This window comes from Nothoprocta perdicaria, unplaced genomic scaffold, assembly GCF_003342845.1.
Source record: "Nothoprocta perdicaria isolate Ctin4 unplaced genomic scaffold, notPer1 scaffold_0, whole genome shotgun sequence".
Taxonomy (NCBI): domain Eukaryota; kingdom Metazoa; phylum Chordata; class Aves; order Tinamiformes; family Tinamidae; genus Nothoprocta; species Nothoprocta perdicaria.
The window spans coordinates 3,940,805-3,960,071 of NW_020454092.1; the positions used below are offsets into that span (position 1 = coordinate 3,940,805).

Consider the following 19,267-nt stretch of genomic DNA (forward strand, 5'->3'; position numbering starts at 1 on the left):
TTTGAAATTTTCAGGAAAAAATATTTTATATACACACACATATCTGTGCCTGTGTATATCGATGTATGCACACACATAACCCATCTCATGCCCTTAGAGGCAATATCTATCAGAAAAATTGCAGCTATTCCTTACCACGTGCCTGTAAATGTGCAACATAATTTTCTTCTCCTTCTCAAGGCTTTGCAGCCTGGGTGCGATACCCACATAACAAAAACCTACTGCACATCCCTTTCCTGTGCAGCACGCTAACTCCACTGCGACGAGATCCTTTTCAGCCCATGGGGAGGGCAGAAGGCAGAACTGCACTGCTATTTTGACTGACAGGAGATTAGCCTTAAAGAGAGCTACTTCAAGAGTCTGGTTCTCTGATCATCAAGTGTTCATCTTGTTTATGCTGTTCAGGCAAAGAACAACACTGAAAGGCAACAGGCCAGTTTGGGGTGACAAAATGGAAAAAAAAAGTCTTTCTTGACAGTCGTCTTTTCCTTTATAGCATCTTTTCCCCAAGAAACAGCGACTAGATGTTTCAAACATCAACCTTGTTTTAAACATTAGATTTAGAAATAGGCAGAATGACATTTTACATTTTAAAAACTGCACAACTACTGCAAAACTATGCTAACACTTACATATACTTGCCTAATATTTCTAATTCTTGTATACAATCTACTTCCAATCATCATATTTGCACTTTGATGATGACATTTTTACCTTCCTGACTGAGGCTACTTTTCATTCTGTCTCCCCAAAAGTTACACACCGTAATGTGGGTTCCTATGTGGCACCCCTCCAAATAAGAAGATACAGTCAAGGAAAAGGTCGAAGGGACAGGGTCTTACCTTTGGGGAATCAGCTTCTAGAGTGATTAGGAAGGGGAGCTTATGATAAAAATGTGACATGTAAGAATTAAGTAGAAAATACTGTTAAATTTGAAAATAATGGAAATAGAGGAAAATTCTTCTTAACAATACTACTGTCCATGTATTTAATATGTCTTTATTCCCATAATTGGCTAGCACAAATAAAACATTCTGGCTTCCTTCCTGGACTAAATTATAAAGGGTTTTCAACTGTTTTGAGTGCAAGTGAAGTACATAGAAATATGACTGAGTGAAGTAATCTTAGAAGATATTTTTAAAATCAAATGTTAGTAGATCACATCAAGAGTAATCAATCGAGAGTATTTATTTAGTTATTTCCAGGGCAGTAATGACTGCTTTTTTAAGAAGAGCAAACAAGCAAGCAAAACACACCACCTGTTGTGCAACGTCTAGGGGTAGGCTGGTGGTGCGTTACACAGCATCATGCTCAACTTCATTTTCCACTCTGGTGTAACTAAGTAGCATGCAACCATTTGTGCTATTTTTACATACAGGGTGGATTTGTGTTTCAAGCTCAAAATACTTGACTGGATGTACATAACAGGAATCCTCAATCAAATTGCAAGGTGCTAGAAATCTACCTACTAGTGTTCTAATATTTTGATATGCGTATATAAAGTATACTATAGTAACAAAAAAAAATTAAAACCTTTTAGAAGGAAAGCTTGACTCCTTATCTTTTGCATTCTCTGAGGATATCAGCAAGGTCTTCCACACAGCAGTTTTTGCCATTTCATCAGAAATGTTTATCACGGATGGGTCATCTCTAGGTAAAAGAAAATGCATAATAAAATAATGAACATTTTTGCCTTTGTTAGTTATTAATTCTACAAAAGTCCTTGAAAACTGATAATGATAATAAATAAGTGCATATAAGTCAAAGAAATTATGCTAAAGTTCAAGGCTACTGAACAATGGACTGACTTAAATACGCTCCTAATATATTTTAGCACTTTTTTAGTATTTAAAAGTATGTCAGGTGTCATTTCCAACTTATAGGTAGAAAAAAAAAATAAGCGGAACCGTGAAGTTAAATAATTTGTCCAAGGTTTCACAGTCCTGACAGCAATCAAACTACTTTAGCAAACAACATCAGATACTTTTTAAAATATTTTAAAAGCAGTCAAAAAACCTCAAAAAAGTCCAATATTTAAGTGATCAAAAATCATTTGAAGTGCCCAATTAAATCAATAGCTTTAAGCACCCCCTTTCCAGGCATTGTTTAGTTTATGCCCTTATCTGGACTGCTCTCAGTATGTGTCTGTACATTCAGTAAACTTGTTTACACTGTCTTTTGGGGAACCAGTTAATCAATTATTGTTTTGATTCCTCTTTTTAGCTGTAGGCCTGTGACCCTTCAGAAGAAAAGGTTAGATGTTATTCAGGTAGTTTAGAGCTACATAGCAAAAACACCAGATAAATATAGGCCACACATCAAGGTAAATTAAGCTAAATATTGTAAATATAAAATAGAAGGAAGGGATATTCATTAACAGGATAAAAGGACATAGGAACAAATAACAAACACCATAAATGTGATGCATGGAAAGTAAGAAATAAGTCAGTATTTTTCAAATGCACAGAAGATAAATAGTATAACTGTTTGCTTTAGGATACCTAAGGGTAATTTTATATTAAATGATAAGAGAGGGTTATTCAAAAACTGTGCTCCTGTAAACTTATGTTAAACAGAAGTTCCTGTATGCAGACACGCTCAAGGCTTTATTAAGAACTTTCTGAAAACTCTGTAAATGAAAACTCTTTATGGTCATATACGTATAGTACATTTACCCAGTATATGTGTATAGTGCTTGTAACACAGGTTGTTATGCCTTTGTATCATCCATTTGTTATCTATACTGGATAATCATTAGTTCACTTGTTATATTATACAGCTGGCATCTTAATTAGAATATTTTAAAATGTATTACTGCAAGGACCTAATTTTTCTAGAGTATGTTTTGGTCTCTCTTGACTCACTGACAGAGTCAGGGTGAGAGGACTGTGCATCCTTCCTTGCACAGTGCATGGCAGAAGCTAAGGTTCACTAGTAACAGCCTTTCAGTCTTGTTCCAGAAAATTTCTACCTAGAATTTGCTTTTCTTAAAGATTGTAGCATCATGTGGAAATACTAGAAAGGAGTCATGAAAGACTCCACTGCATGTTTTAGTTCACCTAATTGTACTTTGCTACCACCGCAGATCCTCCTGACATTCACTGAGCATCAATCAATATTGTGACATGAAAAGAATCAATATTGTGGCATGATTATTTAATTTGTTTAATTGCAACTCACCTAAAAGAGGAAAGGTATATTTTACCTGTAATGTCCTTCTAGTGGTAATTGAACAGTCCCTTCCTCTTCCATTGCTAACATACTTTGCTCTTCCTGGGAGGAAGGAATTTACATATGAGAGATGATGCAATGTTATGAAAAGCAAAATTTATATTCTTTTAATTCTTTTCCCCCCTTAAATATTAAGTATTTATTAAAATAAGGATACTTTTCAACTGTTTTAAATTTAATATTTGATACTTTAAAAGCTGTATTTTAAAGGTAACTCTTCACTAATGTTATTTCCAGTGCTCACTAAACACTTTTGTAACAATAAGAACAAAGTTAGCAACAGAGCATGAGCAATTTGTATATTACATTTTAAATACCATTCATGAGAAGATATATTTCAACTGCACTGCTAATGTGCAAAAAATAGTAAGCTAGATTTAAGTTTCTGCAATGAAGTACGACAGCAAAATTAGTTTTCCCTTAAAGACTGAAAAAATTATCCATCAAGTAACTGGGAGTAAGATTAACTGGGAGAGATATATATCAAAACCCTTTCTGTCAAATAGTTATAAAGTCACAAAAATCTTTTCTCAGGGTGAAGGAGAACAAAGCAGCATCCTTCAAGCATCATGTTCACCCTGTAATAACTAGGAAAAATAAGTTCTCTCCTTTTTTTACAGGAATATAAATCTGAAATATCCCTAAGAGATGTAGGCGGAATCTGGACTCCGTAAGGTCAAGGCTCCCTGGGTGCAGGGTCTATGCTGTGCGAAGGAGCACTCGCCCTGCCACACAGGAAAGCCACAGCACCTGTCACAAGAGCGCCAGGTTACATATAAACTGAAACCTTGGAAATAACCATTCCTTATTGCCTAAGTCACAGGCAACAGTGGGCGCAGGCAGCACTCACACAGTGCCCCATCCAGCTCTTCTTGTCTTCAGGTGAACCACGGAAATAGGAGACCCCGTACTATGTAGCAAGGCAGCTGCCAGAAGGCTGACCTGCCCTCACACAAATGCAGTCACCAAATCCTGCACTGGATGTTGTCTGTATAAGAAAGGCACTCACACCCCAACCTGTTTTATTCCCTTACTGGCTGGCCTTTTAGCAGTCTTCCCTGATGCTTCTTGAAAAACTAATGTAACACTGGCTCTTCCCAAAAGAGAGCCTTAACAGGTGACACAACATGCACCACATGTATTGATAATTTGGTATTAGCTGGAAGAGTCCAGCTACTCTCCAAAGTAATAGAATGTATGGCCTTTCTACAAGGAAATTTTCTGAGTTTTACTATTACAACTATTTTAAAAAGTCAAAATATTTTTTCCTCCAAGTGTTCAGTCTTGTCTCAAAGAGATTTAGCTGATTACCATCAAAGTGGCTTCCAAAGGGGATCTGTGAGAAGACATATACAGTACCAAGTATAAATGCAAAGCCCTAGAAAAAGGCTGGCCTGAAAATGTAAAAACAATCTAAGTGATGAAATTATAATCCAATCAAATGCGTTTCAATCTTGTCAACTATACTTCAGAATATTCTTGTGGGTAGAGTATTTCTATTTTTAAAAGCCATGCGATAGCAACTCTCCAATTAATTCCTTAGGTTGCATGTCAGAAGTTTTATTACTAGTTAATTTTGTCATTTCCAGGCTTCACAGTTTCTTAAGTTTTTGACAGTTAAACAGTTTTAATAATAGCTCCAAATATTTAGAAATGCCAAAATATGTAAAAATAACCTCTCAGCATAGACAGTGAATGAAATAAAGTAACACCAGTAGATTTTCCCAGTTTTGTTTTCTGATGCCATGCTATCAAGCATAGGAAAGAAAGCGACATTTGACCAAAATGTACAGATATCAGGGAAAGAATATAATCAGACCCATATGAGGAAGGTCTTGATTAATTCTAGTTAGTCCGAGTTGTGACGGTAACAAACCTTGTGATGAAACAACACTGGTTTGCTCTGATTTAAGGAAGAGAGTAATGACCCACATCTTTCTTTTCAGTTTGACACACAGATACTACATAGTAAATACTAATTACAATTTTTATCACCTCGGTAGAACCTTTTCCCCAAAACCTATTCTATTAAAGTATACTAGGTGGCTGTAAAAAGAAAGTCATGTTGTAGTTCCCTGGGTTACAGGTGAGACCGTGAGTTGTCAAAGGTCACGAACCAAAAGGCAAATAAATCTAGTTTTCATAGTTGCGTGTTTAACTTCTTAGTTCATGTCCTGCTTCTGCAAATAGACTTACCAGTAGGAATCCGTACAGACAATTTCATTGTCCTCAGATTACATCTTAATATCCTACCTACTGCTCCTGCAGGTAGTGCTTCTCGATAAAGACATTTAGATGGGTCAGTGACTTAGGATCACAGTACTTGAAATAAATTCCAGTGACAAGGGAGAAAAACTTCAACCCCAAATACAGAAAGCACAGCTTGGTGAGGTGCTATATGCATTGGAAATTTGAAAATTGGAAGGGCTTTAAAACATAACAACATAAAAACAAAGAAGATGGAGACAAGGAATTGCAAACCAGAAGCATAACTTCAATTTTGGGAATAGTGTTTAAATAATCACACTTACACAAAAACAAAAATTTTGATTTTAGTTTTCAAAATTGTTTTACGTAATATTCAGTGTGAAACGTAGGAAGCATGGGCTAGATGAAACTACTCAAGTCACAGAACTGTTTAGGAAACTACAGTCAAAAAGTAGTTATCAGTGTCACATTGTCAAAATATAAGAAAGCTTTGAGTATAATTCACTGAGCATCTCTCCTGTATCAACATCATATCAGGCCTCTTACATGCTGCAGTGGTCTCTTCAGCACCGTCAGCAGGGCCCCCAGCAATCCGGATAGAGCATCGAACACCCCAGGCACTCAAGGCCTTTAGTCCAAGCACAGTTTTGTCACTCCACCCTCAGGTGAGCAGGTCTCACGAGCAATCCCCGAGAACACTGACGACATTATTCTTTACGGTATTATGTCAGTATAAAAATCCATATCTACTAGACATCCACATCAAAGACACCATATTAGATTTGTAATCTTAAAATGACATAGGAAAAATATGAATATACTGAAGTCAGGATAGTGTTAATAAATTTGTTGTTGCACAAAATATTTCTTGATTATAAAATTTTCTAATTTTATAAATGCCTGAAGGAGAAATTTATATTATGTTAGAAATAAAAACTGAAACAATGACCCACCTCTTTTTCAGCATCTTCCAGTTTCTTTTTCTTGCTCTCAGGCATCAAATCATCTAACCAGCTCAGCTCCCGTTTAGTAAAAAAGAAATCCATGAGTTTTCGGACAAACACCAAAGCTAGGACCTGTAAAGACATGCATTCAAGCGTTTAGAATTTAAGCAAGTAACCATTACAAATATGCTTGTATAGGAACACTTTCAAAAGTGATGACAGTTTACAGCTGGAATAGTATCCTTTAAATCTGGACAGCAGATAGATGGATCTATGTTGTTCAAATAAAGTATGTTTTGAAGCATTTAACAATCACTAATATTAGTACACAGGTTATCTTTTATTTTCCATTATTGAAAAAATCAAAGAGAAATTCTTCACACAGAATAATAGTTGTTTTTTTTTTTTATTTCTGTAGAAATAAACAGAGCTATGAATCAAGTTCTTCAAACAATAAATATTCCTCCTTACTGAGCAAACATTCTGTCTGTATACGATGAACTCCTTACATGAAAACATAAAGTAATTTTAAAAAGCCTAGAAGAATTTTCTCACACAGAATTTATGGTTGGTCTATTCACAGCATAAATAGAGCACAACCTAAACAGATTTCTGGTTATATGAAGAATTTTTCTTGTTCAATATCAAGATTTGCTCTTCAATCTTCAGTCCAAAATATTTTGCAATTACGTGTCTACAATTAGCATTTTTTCTTCAATAATACCTACAAGTGAGAAGAAAATGGATTTATAGGATAAATTAAAAATTTTAAATCATACCATCATAGGAAAGACAATGGCAGCTCTTGAAACCTTTATAATCCACAGAAGTACAAGACAACTCAGCTGAATTATAGTGAAGAGATGTACTTTTCTAAGAGGGACATGTCTCAGATAGATAAAATCTGGCTGGTGCTTTGCCGGCATCCAGAATAACTTTATCCTATCGAAAAGCTGAAAGAAAAATATTTTTTAAAATGCATTTTATTATCAAAATGGACTGTAGGACCATCTATGTTTGTACACACATTAAACAGAGATGCTTAAAAGAGCAAAATTAAAAGAGCACATTTAAAAAAAAAAAAAAATACACTCCAGAAAGGGAATTGCAAAGTCATTAAGAATACACGAGAGGTTTGTGTTTTTCAGACCTATTTGGCTCATACAGATCCAAAAGAGTCACAGAGCTAAGGTTCACTAAGCCTTCAAGCTTCCAACTTCGGGTCAGCGACTGCAGCTCAGTGATGATGGTGGATACACAGTTTCTCCAAGGAGGGGATAAACCACTATTCTGCATTCACACAATTTTCACGAATCTCAGATTTCAGGATTTTTTATTGGGTATGTGCAAAATGCACAAGGGCTTATAATTTGGCAAGATATAAGCTTTTTTTTTCCCTCTTTTTTTCCCTCTTTTTTCCTCTTTTTTTTTTTTTTTTCTTCATGCAGTAGTGTGTTTTCTTCAAAGAGCAAAAAGCTCATCCTCCCACAAAAGCCATCATATTAAATCTCAATTCCTTGTCCCAGCCTGGAGGATGAAAAAGAGGGGAGGGCGCTAACACTTTTCCAAGTAAAGACAGCCACTCCTGCACAGTGGATAACCCTATAGCCCTGCACAGTGGATAACCCTATAGCCCTGTTCAGGGAAACAGCTGAATTCAAATTGAAATTATCTATAAACTTCAGCAAAATCCAAATGACACTTCTTAGAATTTGGGTTGAGAACTCTCAACGTGAAGGGTTAGAGCTAGGTGATATAGTTACATAAGAATAGTATATGAATAGGAAATAGGAGTCAAAAAAAGAGAGATTGGCAGCTCTGCCTATAAATGATAAAAGATAATAAAAAATAAAGATCTCAGCTGTGTTAGTTCTAGGGCAGTTGGCCAAGCACCTACCATAGGCAAAGTTCAGGTTTACCACTACAAAAGCACTAACTTGGAAGCTGAAAAGAGCAGGCAAGCAAGTGAATGGGGAGAGAGGAAAGAGATCCTGATGGTTGTTACGCTTTTTAGGCTTAGCCTAAATTCCCTTGATATACCAAAGGAGAACAGAAAAATCAGCATCTAAAAAATAAAAATTTGCACACATTACTTAAAGAGAATACTCTATTTCAAACAGAATCCATTCTCTTTTTTAAGAGATTCACTTTCAAGAAATCATGATCGGCAACATTCCTTTTAGAACATAAACAACGGGGAATAAAGTAATGTAATAAAAATATGTATACACTCTAAAGCAGATAAAATATGTTTTTTAAACAAATTTTACCTGAATTCCCTTTAGAGATGAAGCACCCATGTAAAGAAAGACTCCGTAAAGTACTGGCATCGGAATAAACTGCAAAAACAAGCAGAGAAAAAAAAGCACATTAAATATCATTTAAAAATATTAAATGCTTGTAGAAAGACATTCTGAACAGTTGAAATTCAAAGTGCCATATGCCTGAATTAATCAGACAAGTGTAAATTCATAGTAACTCAATTACAAATTAATAATGTTGCTCAGACTACAAAGAAAAGTAAGAATCTGGCTCTACAGATTTTTCTGTCTGTCTCATAGACACTTATAGTATACTTAATTCACTATTAATAAAATCAACAGAACAGGAAAAATAAAAGTAATGATACACTTACACACTATACTTAAAAGATTTCTTGGGAGAGCATCTGAACAAGAGAACTATAATTCTCAGAAAAAATATTAAAGAGGCACATATCAGATCCCTAAAATAAATATTCTGTGCTGTAAGCATTTAAAGTAGTGTATGACTTCCATAGTGTAATTTTGTGAGAGTATCTACATTTTAAATGCTCAGGCTCTCCCTATAAAGTATGTAGGTAAAGTAATAAGATAGATATTCCATAGATAAATGGCTATTTTAAATACAACACAAAAAGATACATTTGTTAGGAAGGTTTTATAACATATTTTAAATATATATTCCTCAGAAGTCTAAGTTTTAAGGCTTATTCCCTTCTCTGTGACAACATACAAGCCTAAATTCCAATCCTGTTGAAGTCAGTAGCAATTTTGTCACTGGTTTCATAGAAGCCAGATAATTCTTAATAACTATATTAATTATTATGCATTTAGATAGCATTGTATATCCATATGACTACACTATATGTCCACTACTTTCAGGACAGTGGTGAGGAGTGTTGCCCATGCAAGCAGCATGAGAATTTTGTTCATTTCCAAGAAATCAAGCACAGAATTCTCATAACTATAAAAATGGTTTTAAATTATCCAGAAAACACAGAATGTTTTTAAATTATGTAAATAAACTTTCTTGCTGGTATAATTTGGCAAGACTGTTTCAAGACAACTTGCCATGAGCCTGAAATATAAAGAAGGGGGAAAACTTGGTTTGCTGCAGGTCTATGACAGAATTCCCTTCGACTTCAGTCAGACCAGAATTTCATCACAAGATTTTTTTTGCAAAAACATTAGTCAAAAATATTAGTTCAAAAACATTAATCCCTAACCATTCTATTATGCTAAATTAGAATTCCAATACAGACTACCATTGTACAAAATCATGTTAGTTAGTGTTAGTCATTCAGCTGCTTCTTGTTTTCCCGGATTACCTTCAAGATACTTGTCAAAAAGACAGATGAGCCCATAAGGACAAAAATCATGAGTCCTGTGACTCTCTGCTCCCGGATTCCAAGAAATTTTGGCTGTTCCCCTGGAGCAGAGCACTCGGATTCCAGTTTTAAGCTATTCACGTGGGAAATAGAGAGGACGGTGGCAGCAACAAACCATGGCAATCCCATAATAGAGCACACTCCAAGCATGACTGCCACCATGAGTAAGTCAAGATGGTATCCGCATCCTTTCTGTTAAAAAAAAATATATATATTGACAGCAATAAGAAATAAAATCTGAATTAAGGGAAACACTGGTGATAGGCATTTCTAATGAGCAGTTACAGATAATTTTAAAAATAGTGTCTTGTAAAAGAAAGTAGCTTTTTTGTGTTGTTCAGGTTGGGTTAGCAGTGATGACAGACAGTTACCTAAGGGGAACTCCTGCTCTTTCAAATGTAATTCCTAATGATTTTAGACTAGTTCCAGTTTGAGTAAGTGTACATATCACAGATCCCCTAGGGAACACAAAGCTTTCCTGATGAAGATGCATACAGGAAATGAATTCAGGGCCATGTATCCTATATAAGCTTTTTAAGAAATACTATTAAGACAATGGGAAATTCCTACATTTTCTGTTTAAACTAAACTTAATATGTGGATAAGAGTGGATGCCAGTCAGCAGAACTTTCAAAAGTACAGCCAGCTTGCCACAACACTGAATTTAATAAAGAAAAAAAAAAGTAGGAAATGCAACCATCCTTACATAGAAGAATTAAAAAGTACCTAATTTGATTCTTCCCTATACAAAAATTTTTAAGTTAGCATTTACCAAATCAATTCCTGCAATAAATAACTATAAAACTACCTTTATCCTCTTCAGTTTTTATAGACTATAAACATGTGGTTGTAATAATTTTCTTCTAAAGCATTTTGACTAAGAAAAGGTAGCTAGAAAGTAGGAGAAATAAAGCTATAATTAAGCTACATATTAAGTTAAACAACAGAGTAGGAACAATTAGGTTCTGCGTTTTGCTAGTTTACCTATTCGATACTTACACAATACCATAAACATTAAATGGAAAAGTTATTACAGAACCTCTGGTGTTGGGATGTCTCTGTGTTAATCATGTACTCTGCATGTTGCTCTGTGTTGTACACAGGATGTTGCCTTGATTTTGGATAGCACAAACCTTAAGTGCATTCAAAAAACAAGTGCAAATTAAATCTGCATTTTACAATGACCAATGATCTGCATAGAGTTTGATCATACAAATGTTTGTATCATAGTTGGAAGGGATTTTTCTTTTCTGTTTCAGTAAGCATCCAGGAATTTCACACAGCTGCAAGTAAGAGCTCAAGCTGTTTCCTTTAAAAAGTCAAGGTAGTTAGTGGGTTATCTCCATAAAATTCTGCAACACGGCAACCAATCCAGCATCACGGTCTGATAAAGCAGTGATGTTCATGCAAACAATATGAATATCCTGAACCATAATTTTGCCTGTAAACCCATGCAAATGCCTTTTGACATAAAAAAAGTAACTAAACTAAACTTGGAAGGACTTGCTACAGAGACTGCCAAAAACTGAAATGTGCACTATTTAGAATTTGCTATGGGAAGTATAAAAAAAGAGGGGGAAAATGAGTTGGAAGCAAACAAATCATTTCTTTCTGAAGACAACTTTTATTTCTAAAATGGGAAGTGTCTGGGTTTATGAAAATGCAAGCCACATATCAAAATGAAAATGCCATCTTAATTTACTTACATTATTTAGAAAGGGGAATTCATATAAAGGAAAAGAAAATGAAAAGTAGCAGCGCTAGCTACATTCTCTCACTTCCCCAAAGTGTTTGAGTCTTACCTCCAAAACACAACTCGACAAACTCAGAGACGTGCCAAACAAAGATATTAGTTACAGGCACAATGCACACTAAGAGTTTAATTCCAAACCCTAACAGAGACACCTTTTTTTACCTTCTGACACATTTATGAGGAATGTATCTGCTAATGCATACAGAATCTGAGCGCTTTTCCTCACATTCATACATGATCTGAGGAACCTGACATATGGGAGGAAAAGGAAGCATAGCAACAGGTGATGCTACACCAGACCCCAGCAAAACTAAAACGCAGCAAGACAAGGGGGCAGCCAGGAGGACCATCTGACTCCCAGATGCCAGTGCTGAAAAAACACATTCCAAAGCTTGGCAGCAAATTCCTGCATCTGTCAAGTTAACCACATGCAATGCTATGGATTGACATGAAGAACCAGGCTGACAAAGAGGGCAAAAAAAGAACATATCAAATGTCACAATCATCCAAGAAGAGGCAGTGCAAAGTGAAGGTTGCAAATGCATTTGCTAAAGCAACTTGGGATTGGATTGCTGCTTATTAAAAGTATGTCAAAAAAAAAGCCTAGGCTTGCTGCATATACATGTAGAGAAACCTGCTGCTGTTAGATTTTGCCCAACAGTTTTTCAAAGGGGTGATGTCCCTTTTTCTCTCTCCATCTGTAGGCATCTAAAGTGTTAGAGAACAGAGCAATAAGCCGTCCTACAGCGTTTTAGGAACCCATGGTGCCTCTGAAGTTCACTTTTTCTCTTCTCTCTTGTTTAAGAAGGGAAGGGCAGGCAAAAACAAAAGGAAGAACCACACATAAAGATGGAGGGAGAAAAAGCTTTGCATAGCAAACAAGTCCTGAACAGCTTTACAAAACTCAATCTAGTAGAAAAAATGTCAGTATTTGAAGGCATAATGAACATTATGATACTTAAGGAAAGAATTTACTTCCAGATTTTATTTAGGTAAATGCATCTAAGACCTCTGTTTCAAATCACTGTTGTAAAGACTTGTACAAGGCAGAGAATTTCCGACACAGGATACCAGTATTTTGTAGACCAATAAAGAAAAACAGAAATTGAAAGGACTGTTAAAAAACTCACAGTAAAAGAGCCATCATTAAATAGATCAAAGTATAGTATGTAACCAGAAGCAGAAAATCAAAGTGAAAATATAACTGTTTGACTGAATACCTTTAGTTTGTGTTCTTTTCTATTTATAATGACAGCCGTAATCTGTTGGTCCATAAAGATAAGGATAGTACAAAGCAGAGCTGGAATTACAGCAGCTATCACTGTCCACCAAGGATTAGGTCCCAAAGGAGTAATAAACCAGCCACGATCATCTCTGGTGGGCTATAAAAACAGAGTCAAGCACAAGCAGTCAGAACTCTAGAGATCACTAATTTTACAATTTCACGTGATTATATACAAAAATATTACTAAGACATATTTAAGAAAATCATCTAAGATACTGCAGACTTGTTTATATTCAATACCCTAAGTTTAGATCTCAGAAGGAGCTTCTGAACATTACAGTAGCCTTAGGTCTGGATCATTTCAGTAAGTTTGGTCTTCACATAGAATATGCACGGAAGCATGAAGGATCCTCAATTACACAGGTCACTATTCACTGTGTTTGGTGAACACACAAAAAAATCACAATAGCATCACTACTCCCTGATTATAAAAATATGATAAATCCACTAAAGCATATTGTGTTATCAAAATAATAAGACAGTTCAATTTATCAATAAATTACCTTAAAAGCATTTGGAACCTGAAGCTTTGGTGATGGGATCCCAATGGCATAGTCAATTAAAACCATGGACAAAATAGTGAGAAAGACAGCAAAATCACTGACAACAGATCGCACCTGTGAATATCAAAAGGTGTGACAATTTTAACAAAAATCTTCACGGGTGATTTATGACTTGTTTCTCTTTACACATCAAGGCATGGCTTTGCCTACAGGCAAAACCACACTTACCCTGGTACAATTTCATAACATAGAAAAGACACAGCGTTCATTTATCCAACAGTTAATTAAACTTGCAATATAGATGCAGTTCTATGCTGCACGTAACTAGTGACAACTTTTTGGATGAACCACGTTGTACTTACCTTTGTTGGAAAGTACCGACTGGTTTTGAACTGCTTCAGTGTGGATGACAGTGTTACTGTAGAAAAGAATAAGATGACAGACCAGAAGAGGACATCTGGAACATATGGGCCGTGATGACCACAGGCTCGTCCAACAAACTCTCCATGAAGTTTCTTACATTCCTACCAGGAAAAAAAAGTCCGTGTGTTCTGAAAAAATCCATGTTTATGTTGCTGTTATGTTTTTTCTCGCCTATTACTTTCCTATATTATGAGCAACCTTGACTGCTTTACTAAAGATTGTAAAATTCATTTAAGATACTTAATCTTTTAAAAATTAAAACTCCTGATATTTTACCTGGACTGTATGGAAAAGTCTCAAATCTTATGACATTATCAACAAAAACTAAAAGCTGAAAATCATCTTTCTTAATTCCAGAACGAAGGACGTATTACATGCACAACTGTCCTTTCATAACAAATCACTTTTTAAAAATGGTATTTAAAATGAAATGAGATTTGTTTCAAACAGTTTGAGTCCACTCACTTATTTTCTGTTTCCAAATATACTTCCTACTTCCTCCTAAAAGAGGAACAAGTTCCACCAATACAAAGACTGTTCCAGGTGCACTGACAAGAATTGCTACTTTAAGCCAAAAAGTTCAAGGAAGAGCTACTTGATAGAGATATTAGCCTAAGAGAACAATATATTTAATACCACATGGGGGCAGCACATTCCATAAAATTATCTTTTTCTAAAATGTGATCTGCTAAAATGCAGCAAACCCGATATTAATTCTGTTCAATACCATTTACAATCACATATGTAAATACAGCACATACTGGAGAACAACTCTCCAGTATTTCTCCAATACCATCCACTGGTTCTTTAAAGACCCGTTTATCCTAGTATAATAAGCAGAGAGACACAGCACAGCTTAAAACTGTGAGCTACAGTTTCCGCACAGTTTCCTACTCCTTCCCTGACCTCTTTCTTTCATCCCCCCCTAATACTCATATTAAGCAAAAGAAAAACCCTCCGCAATCAGAATAAGAGATTTCAGGCAGCAATAACTGGCCAGATCAAGATCTTACGTTATCAAAAAATAAGGGCCACTGACTCATCCATTCATGGCCTGACTTGGTACGAGATACATTTGACCCACTTGAAAACGTACTTGCTATTTAATGACTGTGAGACAAAAGGTTGTGAAACGTGATATTAGCATTGCAGTAAACATGGGGTAATTATGAGGCAGTTTTGCCTAAAACAAAGGCTTTAGGTGGCAGGGGAGAAGGAGTTTCAGGAAATTTAGAAGAAATTCTCAAGATCTGGGGACATCAAATGGAAAATTGGTCCTGCTGGAGTTAGATCTCTTATGTTCTCACAACAAAGGAATGATTTTAATCATGTAAAAATAGGCATCTACAGAAGTACTGAACTAACATTGAAAAAATAAAATAAAACTAATCACACTCAGTTTGTCTTAGAAAGCCAAAGAAACTCTGGTCTTTCTGAGGTCTTTGAGAGAAAGTGCTGTCTTCTTTCCTGACCAACCTGAGTTTGAAGAAGTCACTTAAAACTTATAAGCAAGACACAAGAAGCAACAGGAAGAACTGAGCAACAGGTAAGAGAAGGGAATTAGACTGATCTAATCTAAACTATTATAGGCAATTATGTCCAATGTTTTAGTACATCTCTGCAGAATAGGAGACTAGATGTTTCCTGATGATGTTTGCAAAGAGTAAATACATACAAGTATGGAGAAATTCAGATATTTCTTTGACAACCATAGGGACTCATGAGAAAAGTTGTTCAGTTACACTGCTACTCATGTAAACTCAAGTTTTGGCAATAAGCTTTTGAGGAGAAGTTTTAAAGGGTTTTATATAATTCAGCAGGTCTTTTACATTTATAGTTAAAACAAAATCTGTTATTTTAAATCTCCTCAGCTGCAAATGTACTCTGAAAAACACTGTCAGAGATCTGAGAAAGTGAGAGGAGGAGTCTGCCCCTGCACAGATGCTCTTAGAGTGTGCTGAAATGTTGAGAATATTCATTCTGCATCGCTGGAATCCCTCAGGCCAGCAGTTCTCAACTTTTTCTGTACTGCTGCCACACCAACAGAGGTGAGGAGAAGTCCTTACTATCTAGACATAGCGGCCATGGGCGACAGTTCCTCCTTAACTTGTGATAAGAGAGCACTCTTTCTTCTGCATTCCTGCTTTTGAAAGGAAAAATAGTATCCACTGAAGATGGTCCATTGGATTGGCATTATAAAGTTTCATTTGGTTATGCCAAGGAAGGTGTTAACTTCAAAACAGTTTTGAGAGATCTCTAGCTTTGCATCTTTTGTACTGAATTCTCCTTGGCTTCACAATGAAATGATCTATTTGTGAAAAACAGTGGTGGCCTCATCTCAATATACCAGTTTTATCAAGCTGTAAAGGTTGCTTTAAAGATGGAAAATCTAAAGCAGTACATTTGTTAAACCTAGTTAAAGCAGTGTACCATTTAGAAACAAGCTACATATGCAATGTCTCCCAAGCTATCTATAATTTGTTCCCCCTCCCTCCCTGCAAGAAAATTTACATAACCAAGTCATAAATAACATTGAAGGCCTAGATACAGAGAAATTTGGTCAGCAAACAGAAAATTACAGTTCTTCCCTTTCCTCTCCACTATAGCCTAAAGGCTGGATAGTGTTTTAGAGGAAATAAAAGCTTCTGGAATCTTCCTACCAAAAAAAACTTTTGCTCAATCTGGCAGAATTGAGGACAAATCCATTGTCACTTGATGTGCTTAGATCTCAGTCAAACTCTTGTGCTAGCATGTCAAGTAGTTTTCAAAGCAGGGCACAAAAAGTATATATTTGTTTTAACATGTACTATCAAAGGCTGCATAATGTTCTAGCAAAGGTTTACAAGAGGAGAAAATGCTGCAAAGTCCACATCTTTGTTCAGTGAAGTATCTAAAGGCTTCTATCTGAAAGAGTATTAGAACAGAGTATTGCTTCAATATAATATTTGCTGCAGTAAGGCAGAAAAAAATCATTTATGCTTATGCCTTTATTTATTGGTTCAAATATTTCACTTACTGACACTGTTAGGTTCCCCCATGGCACGTCAGATGCAGATATATTGTAGTCATGCCAGTATTGCAAGGTTTTATTGCTAGGATGTTCTGGTTCCACACAATTGCAACTGAAAAGACAAAACAACATTTTTTTCCTTACTAATAAAATATGTATCAGATATGAATCCAAATTATTTATCAACATTGTGATGTACTAAAACTGTGGACTACTTTGCCATATAACTTTAGTTTAAATTAATCCAGTAAAGGCATGCTTTGAAGCAGTTAGCCGTTCTGTAGCTAGTGCTATTACTAGAGTATAATTGGCTCTGATGCGTGTATGCAGATATAGAATGTAATGTGACATATATAACCACTCTCCACAATAAGTTTTTCCTCCTGTTTTATTCTATTCACCTGATGTTTCTAGGCTTCACTAAGAGCATAGTTCATTATGCTGGGAATGTGCCAGTGCTGTTCCACTTCCTAACACCTAAACCTCTACGGAGACCAGATGACCATAGGTCAGCTCTAGGCCCACACATATCTCAAGTGCAAACTGTATTCTGTCCCCTTCTCTTTCCCGGAATGACATTGAACAAAACACTGCCCAATTCCCAGCCAGCTTTCAGGTATAGAGAAGATCACAGCCACTTACACACTCTGTCCCCACTGCTTTTCCTTTCCTTTCACCACAACTGCTCTAAAAGCTTTTCATTTTAAATTGTGCATTTTAACATACAAAAGGTTAAGAGGCAGTGTGGGAGGACAGGGCTTCAAAGGCAATCTAAAGGCAATTTAAAATCAAAATTAAGTCTTTAAATCCTCTGAAGCAAGCTGTGGGAGGCTTTTTCTTTGATAAGGCCTTCAAAATACGCAGGATACTCTGTAAGTTCCAAGATGTCAAGTTTGCTTCGGAATTCTCTCTAAGTAGCCCTGCTTCAAAAATCTATGGTAATATCCATCCTGCTACCATTTTAACCAGATTATGATGGCTACAAAATAATGTTGTACTTCCCTTTCGACAAAGTTTTCAGGGAACAGGATAACTTCTGCCCACAGAGCTAAGAGGCTTTATGCACACATTTGCATCCCAGCTCTGGAATATCACCTTGCTCATTTAGCTAATCCACCACTTTTCTCTGTGTCTGTATGTCCATCAAATGAATAGGAAGATTCTTCAGGTTTGTCGTATTTTCTGTATATGAAATTCTGCCATCTATATTATGAGTATAGGATGGTACTACTGTGCTTTGATTCTAATACTATACATGTAACACCACAACTGCATTTAATATATACAGGTGCAGATTGTCTTTGTGTCTTGGTTTTATTTTAAATGCAGATGTTTATAAAAGAAAGGAAAAAAACCCCTTACAGCCCTTTCAACCCTTACATGAACAAGAAAAATAAAACATAAAAAAAAAGTCACAGCATTCAGAGGAATAAAGGGCCTGAGCCAAAAGACACTGAAGTCAGGTGGGTTTTTCAAGCAGACTTAACGTGCTTTGGATCAGGCCCCAAGTGCAGAATGAAACTGTTCAAAGCACAGTTAAAGATATTACAAAATAGGTTAAATGAAGAATGTTATTGATAGTGAATTAAAGTATCATAGTAATGCCCGTTGGGATCTGACTACAGACGGCCAAGGGGCCCTGGGCTGTGCACTCACACTCACTTTCTCACTAGAAGGGAAGACTGTGCATGTCACCAACACTATGTTATAGAGTTACACTTGCTGCAAATTGCAAAGCTACATTTAAACATTAAAGAATATGTTTTTTCTAGTTCCTTACAGTCAGAAATATAGCAATTGATGCTATGATTTAATATAGCCCAAGTAATTCACATTTGATGACATCCATCACACTGTTTATTCCTATATCAATACTGCTTTCCTCCTCTGCAGGGAATTAGCATTCCAGTCTAGCCCTTACCAAGTTTGGTAGGTGTTTGCTGATGTCAATCAGTCATCACCAAATCATGTGTACAAACTCAAGCCCAAAAGACCAAAATTTTCACCGTGCATCATGAGAGCTTATGTCTGAATGGGTCAAAATTCAGGCCCTAACTGTAAAGACAAAATCCTTTATTTCTGTAGAGAGATAAAATTAAAATCAAGTAAATTGTGTGAAAAGTGAGCATGTTTTGACTATCCCCATTTATTTAATACCTTAGGGTCAGAATAATTATAAACACTGTCTTGGTGCTGAAGAAGCACTAAATGACACACTATTTCAGCACTACCTCTTCAAAGAATGTGCATGGTGTTTTAAT

General features: G+C 35.9%; 1 protein-coding gene across 7 annotated transcripts in view; it reads right to left on the reverse strand.

The window, feature by feature from the left end:
• Positions 1 to 19,267, reverse strand: part of SLC4A10 (solute carrier family 4 member 10) — a 132,101-nt gene that overhangs the window by 4,334 nt on the left and 108,500 nt on the right. For 4 of the 7 annotated variants that reach the window (XR_003251409.1, XR_003251382.1, XR_003251365.1 and 1 more), the window contains exons 15-25: positions 17,013 to 17,118; positions 13,936 to 14,097; positions 13,574 to 13,687; positions 13,006 to 13,167; positions 9,973 to 10,224; positions 8,654 to 8,722; positions 7,163 to 7,336; positions 6,393 to 6,515; positions 3,206 to 3,273; positions 1,534 to 1,650; positions 843 to 881 (exon numbers count right to left, since the gene is read on the reverse strand). Coding sequence is in view for 3 of the 7 variants with exons in the window: in XM_026052252.1 (XP_025908037.1) it covers positions 1,534 to 1,650; positions 3,206 to 3,273; positions 6,393 to 6,515; positions 7,163 to 7,336; positions 8,654 to 8,722; positions 9,973 to 10,224; positions 13,006 to 13,167; positions 13,574 to 13,687; positions 13,936 to 14,097; positions 17,013 to 17,118 (1,347 nt within the window). In the remaining 4 variants the exon portion in view is untranslated. The remainder of the gene's footprint in view (positions 1 to 842; positions 882 to 1,533; positions 1,651 to 3,205; positions 3,274 to 6,392; positions 6,516 to 7,162; positions 7,337 to 8,653; positions 8,723 to 9,972; positions 10,225 to 13,005; positions 13,168 to 13,573; positions 13,688 to 13,935; positions 14,098 to 17,012; positions 17,119 to 19,267) is intronic. The other 3 variants (XM_026052252.1, XM_026052181.1, XM_026052041.1) reach the window with 1 other exon arrangement.